Source organism: Montipora foliosa, unplaced genomic scaffold (genome assembly GCF_036669935.1).
Source record: "Montipora foliosa isolate CH-2021 unplaced genomic scaffold, ASM3666993v2 scaffold_420, whole genome shotgun sequence".
In the NCBI taxonomy this organism is placed as follows: domain Eukaryota; kingdom Metazoa; phylum Cnidaria; class Anthozoa; order Scleractinia; family Acroporidae; genus Montipora; species Montipora foliosa.
The window spans coordinates 1276872-1284371 of NW_027179724.1; the positions used below are offsets into that span (position 1 = coordinate 1276872).

General features: G+C 39.2%; 3 protein-coding genes across 7 annotated transcripts in view; all 3 read right to left on the minus strand.

Moving 5' to 3' along the window:
* LOC137988468 (mediator of DNA damage checkpoint protein 1-like) overlaps positions 1 to 525 on the minus strand; it is an 86160-nt gene extending 85635 nt beyond the window's left edge. For 3 of the 4 annotated variants that reach the window (XM_068834472.1, XM_068834474.1, XM_068834471.1), the window contains exon 1: positions 430 to 510. The gene's annotated coding sequence lies outside the window, so the exon portion shown is untranslated. Of the gene's footprint in view, positions 1 to 429 lie in introns of all 4 variants that reach the window. The other variant, XM_068834473.1, reaches the window with a different exon arrangement.
* LOC137988531 (uncharacterized) overlaps positions 1 to 7500 on the minus strand; it is a gene marked incomplete at its 5' end in the record, with an annotated part of 670231 nt that overhangs the window by 492850 nt on the left and 169881 nt on the right. The window lies entirely within an intron of this gene.
* The window catches only part of LOC137988470 (uncharacterized), a 6984-nt gene continuing 1156 nt past the window's right edge, over positions 1673 to 7500 (minus strand). Inside the window, exons 4-7 of one of the 2 annotated variants that reach the window (XR_011120784.1) lie at positions 7172 to 7374; positions 3437 to 3567; positions 2652 to 2760; positions 1674 to 1810 (exon numbers count right to left, since the gene is read on the minus strand). Coding sequence is in view for 1 of the 2 variants with exons in the window: in XM_068834475.1 (XP_068690576.1) it covers positions 7198 to 7374 (177 nt within the window). In the remaining variant the exon portion in view is untranslated. Of the gene's footprint in view, positions 1811 to 2651; positions 2761 to 3436; positions 3568 to 7171; positions 7375 to 7500 lie in introns of both variants that reach the window. The other variant, XM_068834475.1, reaches the window with a different exon arrangement.

Below are 7500 nucleotides of genomic sequence, written 5' to 3' on the forward strand. Positions count from 1 at the left end.
TTTTATGAAATTTTGTTAAAATAATAATAAACCATCTTTTATTTAAAATCATTAATAAAGACCATTGTTACTGAAAATAAAAAAGAAATTACTATCATTACTATTACTATCATTCACATCATTTGGCAATGAGATTACTGTGATCGTTGGGGTAATCAGTATGAACTCTGGCTGGTTAACGGCTGACTTTACCAACATGGAAAGGTTCCACCAAAGAAATGGAGGTATCACAAGCAAGTGCTCTGTCTTCGGGATTGGTAAATTGCAACAGTCCCCTATTTCATCCGGTTTCTTGTGAAAATATGCTTTCCAACAAACTAAGACAACTGAAGTTTATAATTCTGAGTTTCTGGTATGCCGTTAGCGTCTTCGGCCGTTTATTTTCTTGAAAGGGATCTTAACCTAAATCAACCTTTTAACCTGACTTACTTGGGAACACCCTCTCGATTGCTTGTATCTCCTGCGAGGAGTTATCTGTCATGAAGAACGGAGGTGACCACTCTGGATTCCACTTGCTAAGAACTTCAAGTGCCTCGTTAATGGAATGAACTGTTTCATCTTCGATAACAAAGGATCCCACCACCTTATAGCTAACGTTGGTTTTTACAGCCAGGAAAAACAGTGGAAGGGCGTAGCGAGTTGTTTTGTACGTGGCGTCAAGAAGGCAAATGTCATTGCCATACAGACGAAGAAGCCGTTGTTGCCAAGCCGTTTGATGTACAAATAACAGTGTTTTGTTCTGCTCTCCCCACTCGTTGGTTAGCAGGACTTCCTCATCGAGCTCATCTAAAACAACAACACCAATAAAAGTAAAAAGGAAATGAAATTATTTAAAAAAGTAATTTAAGCAGTTAGATTTCTTAGTTTACGCAGTCACAATAAGTACCTTCAAGTTTCGTCACGTTACTCGACGATTCACGTTCGCCAATTAAGGTCATTGGTATGAACCTTCTCTTCTTCTTGGTCAGAGTGAGGACGAAAGAAGAAGGAATCCTCATTGTAAACCTTGGTCCAGTCGTTTATCTTCATCTGGACATTTGCCTGGTCAATTCTAGACATGCGGTTTTTAATGGTAGCCCTATACATGTGTGTTCGCAGATCAGATGCCCTAGGAAAGAAACGTCTATTTGTGTCTTGGGGCAGCTGTTCGCCTGTTCGCCTCTGAACAACACTTCCTTAACAAAGATTTTCAAGTGCCTCTTCATTTCGCCGATTTCTTTGACCCCCTCCGCAACCAACTCGTGCACTCTCTTGACTATGCGGTCGTCGAGAGGTTGGGATATTCCAGCAACCTGTTGAAGAAAGAAATAACTACCGTGGGAATGTTTACAGATCTCTTAATGGGGTTGTGGGGAAGGGGTATAGTGCATTGTACATAAATTTTATTCCACTGAAGTTTTTAATTTATAACAGGAGTTTAACCCCTGTTTTACAAAAATATCACTTCAGGTCCCCTAACCAAGAAACTAAGCCAAAACCAGTCAGGATGAGGCAGGCGCACATTTGTTAAATTTTCGAGGACATGTGGTCTTCGCGTTCTCTTGGTAACATGGACTTTCTTCGAGTTGCGACTTGACTGCTGGCCTGTGTGTAATGTCACTTGTACAGGGGTGTATAATATTGTCTTTTTTTAAAGTACCGCTACATTTTTTGTTGAATAACGTACCTGGCCCAGGAAGTGATGTTTGTGGTCGGACAGAAGAGGTAACTCAAGGTAAAATCTTCTTTCTGGTTTTGCAGTACCTGCCTCCAATGCTTTTCGCAGATATTTTGAAGAGGTCTCTCTTCTGCTCTTTGTGTTTTCTGCAATCTAAAAGAGATCAACATAATATGCATCCGAGATCGCAATAGAAAATTCTTAAGGTGATATAAACATCCCTACATGACGTAACACCGGAAATGAAACCATACCGTCGTCTTAGCGCGATGAAAACACTGCCAAAAGATAACATTTAAACATTGAAATAGACTTTTGACAGAAGTACACAGGAAGCCCAAAAATACAAAGGATGATATCCACGGAAGTCGAGCCACACGCGATACAAACTTTCCAAAGTATGATGTGTGATTGAACAGATAGGCCGATATACTGCAAAAATTGTTTTTGTGGAGCGGCTCACCTTGTACTCTGGAAACGCTAACACGGTCCGTGTGTCATTCGTCCATTCGATTTTCAATTGAAATCAAAAATGACACTGTTTTTCAATTTTGTATTTATCGATTTGTGTCATTTTCTTTGGAAACAAAAATTTAAAACTTAAATAAAAATGTTCATTTTAAACAATGCTGTATCCAATACTATTTTCCATTTTTATGTCCCGAAATAAACGAAAATAGTACGTCAATAACAGAACTTTAATTTGCCTTAACAAACAAAACTAGAAAATTGATTCTAATGTCATTTGTTTTTCCAGTTGATAATCGAAAATTAATTGACCAAAAACCAAAATTGAAAATTGATTTCAATTTTTGATTTTTGTCTTTGTTAAAAATTGAAACCCGACTGATCAAAGTAAGGCAAAGGTGGACTCAGTCGGGGAGGCTTGGTTTGGGGGAGGGTGGGGAAAGTGAGATCAACCATGGCCATTCAGATGCACCTGAGTGAGGGAAGGGAGGGGAGAGGAGAGTTGCCTTTAGAATCAGTTTCGTACCCTTTTGACACATGCTCTTCCGCTTACGTTCTAAGCTTGTCTTCCTTGCTAGTTAAATTTTAGTTCGTGTTTTGTCATCTTCTTGCGTTGGCATGGCGGCTGTCAAGACCTTCAATGTCAGTAGAGAAGGAAAGGATTTAAGAATACGGATGCAAGCAGGCGACATGACGGTAGCTAGACTTTCCCGAGCATTTCAGGCAAGTACAACACACTTAATCAGTCTGAGTTGTGCAAAGGTGAACATAAGCTTTTAGTCTAACGGGAATTTCTATTTTAGGTTGAAGCAAATTCTCTCTACCTTAAAGAGGAGTTCGGCAACATGGCCTATTGGCCGAACGATGGTGGTCGTTTTAATGTCATGCACTTAACGGACGGATCTTCCATGCAAGTTATGGGGGAAAGTCTACAAGCAGATCTTTCTCAACCAGATTTCACTCGCCAACATCTGCAAGGTCAGGGATTTTCCTACACAGGAACTGGAGCGGGACCTGTGCCAGTGCTCGCAGGCAACTACAGGGCACCACTTTTTGCTGGAAACAGCAAAAAGAACAAAGCGATAGCAAAGGTTATTCTCAGAAGCAAACAAAAATGACAAAGGAGGAACATCGTTTCGTGAACTGGGACAAACATATGTAAATATCACGGAAGACACGGCAAACGTTATGTATATAATTTCCAAAGTCCGAGAGACTTTCAGTGAGGAAAGACTAGAGCTTTTCACTTCCAATGGGTTAAAGGTTACTGACACAGAGGGAACGAGAGGTAGGTGTTATCTTTCCACATACCTGCATCTGTCAATTCAGGTCACACAATCGTGACGTGGTTTTTAATTATTGCAATGTTTGCATCCCTGGCTTTTCTAGCTGATGCATACTCCTGCCATATTTGTGGTTCATGGTTGGTAAAGCAATCAAACCTTAGAAAAATTGCAATATACCATGATGGCTGGTTGTAAATATAAAAAGGAAATTAAATTACTGAAATTCTACACACACTCTAAATGTAAGATGGAGAACGGCCGACGTAAGGAAGAATAGATTTGAGCATAAGAATATCAAGTTTATTAACACGAATACAACGGAAGGAAATGAATAAAGCGGATAAAAATGGGAACAAGTAACACTGAATATATAAAAATCGAACAAAAACTACACTGAGCTACAAAATGATATGTACAAGCATAAATGATACAACAAATGTTGAAACACTTTACAATACCTTGCCCTCCCACAATGTTGTTTTGGCAAATGTCCTCAGAAACTCGCATTCAAACAACATTGTGAGGTGTGAGTAAACTGTGAAAGCTTCAGATCTGTATTGTTACAGACTGGAGTTAAAGTTACTAACTCTAAGGAACTAGTCTTAAAAAGGGTCTGTTAACAATGCTAACTTGATCTGCAAAGTCTCTATTCCATTTAAGACTTGTCTTGCTATTTTTTGTTAGAAAGGATTGTCCTTTTGGAAGTGTGGAAGTAGGAAGATCTTTGCTCTCATCAATGATGAAAATGTGAGGGTTCCACCAAAGAGACCTGCAAAGTCAAAGGCCACATACCTTAGCCAGGCTGCTTCTGATATTTCAGATGGGAGTGATGATGATTTTGTTTCAAAGAAGTCCAACAAGAAGTTTAAGTCAACAGAGAAAGATCAGGACTTTCACCAAATGAAGCGTGATATAAATGATGTGAAATGCATGGTAACTGAAATGCTTGAGGTTAACAAATCATTGCTTTTGCCACTTGGAATCACAAAGCTAGTGAAAGATGCATTTCAGTGTAAGATCTGTCATGAGACACCCATGAAACCAGCAATAATTGCAACTAAGTGTTGTAGTAGCCTCTTAGGATGTGAAGAGTGTGTGAATATTTGGTATGACGGTGTCCATGGTCTCAGCAAAAAGTGTCCTCATTGTAATGAGCCCAGGGGATATGCATTCACCTTCCAGTTCAAAGGACTTGATGATTTCATCACGGGAATGAGAAAGGCTCTGAGATCTGAAGAAGATAATCAACTTTCTGAATGAAATACAAATTAAGTACAATTCAGCATCTTTTCATGGTTGTGTTTCTCTTCATTATTGAAGAAGTAAACAGTTGAACACATAGATATAGTTATGGCTTGCTAACTAATAATGACAGTGTGCTGGTTTGTTATAGGTTGCGATTTGTTAGTGCTGTCATTAAGGTAAACAGACAGAAATGTTGATATTTCATGTTCCGCTCATATAGTATTTCTGCCCTCATGCAGTTGGGTGTCTGCTAGCATATGTTTATGCTTCCCACTTATAGTAATAGCCCATTTTCGAGTTGCTGCATGCCTCAGTTTCAAATTAAAGCGAGCCCTGGAGCACAACCATTCAACTGAAAATGAGTTGCATATTCTTATGCAAATCAAACTCATTTCCCTTACAATAGTTGAGCACCAACACTCACTTTGAAACCAATACAAACAGCAACTCGGAAATGGCCTATTGTTAGATACTATTGACATTTCCTAGTTATGAAATAATGTAAATCTGATTCTCAATCAAGTTGAGCATATGTAAAGAAACGAAACATTTGACCTATACTTTGTTGCTTCATGGAGTTTATCTTCTTGTTGAGGAACATGCATGCATTTCAATAGCCCCTTGTCTTGCATGAAGACTAAAAGTGATAATGCGTGACAACCTTGCATTTGTGAATGTATGATTGTAATTTTCAGCAAGACCCTCTTTAACCCTTTGACGCCTAAACTGGCCATATATGTACTTAGTACTTTACTTTGTCTAACGCCGGAGTATTTTACTCTGTTTAACGCCAGACGATTTTACTCGTCAATGGGGAGCCCCCAAGAGTCAATGGGTTAACTATTAAGAAAGAAACCTTTTCAACCACTGTGAAATATTCTAAAAAACTGTCTTTGTTTGCAGATTATAATTATTTCTATTAACCCTTTCAGTCCCGATAGTGCCAAATGGCACTTATAGATTTTACTCTGTCTAACGCCAGACGATTTTACTCGTCAATGGGGAACCCCTCGGGGCTTAAAGGGTTAAGGTAACAGCGTGAAAAAACTATGTCCCCGTTTAACCCTTTCAGCCCCGATAGTGCCAAATGGCACTTATAGATTTTACTCTGTCTAACGCCAGACGATTTTACTCGTCAATGGGGAACCCCTCGGGGCTTAAAGGGTTAAGTGAAAGCATTAAGTGAAATAGTTGGGTCGATGAAACACCGCAGTCCTTCTTGAAATAATCTATGGTCACCATTAACCAAATGGTGAAAGATAGTATCAAAGCTCGAACATCTCAAAAGGAACTGCATCATTCTTTGATGTTGAAGGCCTGGATGGTTGGAAAGAAGGTCAACTCCATAAGGCTCAGGACAGGTAAGATGTCCTCCTTGACCTTCATAAGCAGCTACAGCATCTGCCACAGTTGGAAGGATGGTTGGCTGTGGCAGTGTTCAATCTAGGCCACGTTTGCGTCATTTACGCAGAATATTCTACTCTGACGCAAAATGAAATGATCGTGGGGTCATACTGACGCAAAAAAAAGAAACAAACAAAAACCCCCCAAAATAAGTTTTCTCGTATATAATTACTTCCAAAGCAGCAGGCAATAATAAAAGTAAATTTAAAAACAAATATGTGTGCTTACTAGCCTTATATGAACGCGCGAAATCGCGAAATGACTGGTGTTTCAGACTACCTTTGTACGAGTACTTTTTGTGTCAGGCATTCCAATTCCGAGAGAGAGACTGGATGCTACTACGACGATCGATTCACGCTTCGTTCAGGGTGTGTTCTTGTGTCTATGTTACTGCGCCTTTCAATAACATGCGGACTCTTAAATTCAAAGGTCAACCGACAAATGAGTTTTTCACTACCGTCAATCAAATGTTTGGCGGCTCCTCCAAGCTTCCGACTACCGACTACTGTCGAGTGCGTAATAATCAAATCACATCGTTAAGCCCAGTTCAGTCAACAAAATCGGAAGTTGGGAGGAGCCGCCGAACATTTGATTGACAGTAGCGAAAAACGCATTTGTTGGTTGACCTTTGAATTTAAGAGTCTGCATGTTATTGAAAGGCGCGTTAATTTTAGTTTCATGAAACGCCAGCAAAAGTTAAGTCTTCTTTTTACGCCAAAGAGAGTGGCAACGGAAAGTGAAGATCAAGTTGAACTGGAGGAGACAAATGACGAAGGTGGAGAAATTAGTACAACAGCGAGTCAACCCGCAGAAGTTGCAGAACTTCATAATAATTTGACCCAGACCATTTTTGAAATGACCCAATTTAAAATGTCACGTGGGACATTTGACCCACTTTCCATAATTTCTAGATTGAACACTGCTGTGGAAGAGTAAATGTGTTGTTGTTGTTCCTCATCAAGTCATCTGGGACACCCTTCCCTAAACACACAATATTAATTCGTCGATTCAATCAGCATATTCCTATTCAGAGTATTTGGTAAATATCATTGTGGTATTATTCAGTTTACCTATGATGATACAAAATTTGGAATGGTGTATTGAAGCTTACCAGGTATTGGGTGCTGGTTCCAGCTGTCAAATACTTGTTTTATTCCTACTGCAGCGACGGGTGGCAAAATTTGACACTGAAAACTTGACCAGATCATCATCCATGTCTATCAGATCATCATTAACCATAGCATTTAATACACGTTTAATGGGATAATTGACCCGAGCATTGAACTCCACCCATTTCCTTTCTGCTGGATGATTCTGTTGTAAAAGAGCAAGAAAAATTTAATATAAATTAACAGTGGAAAGTGGAATTATAATAAACCTCTCTAAAAACAAAACAAAATTACCTTCCTATATAATGTGCAGTTTACTGCAGATGAATTT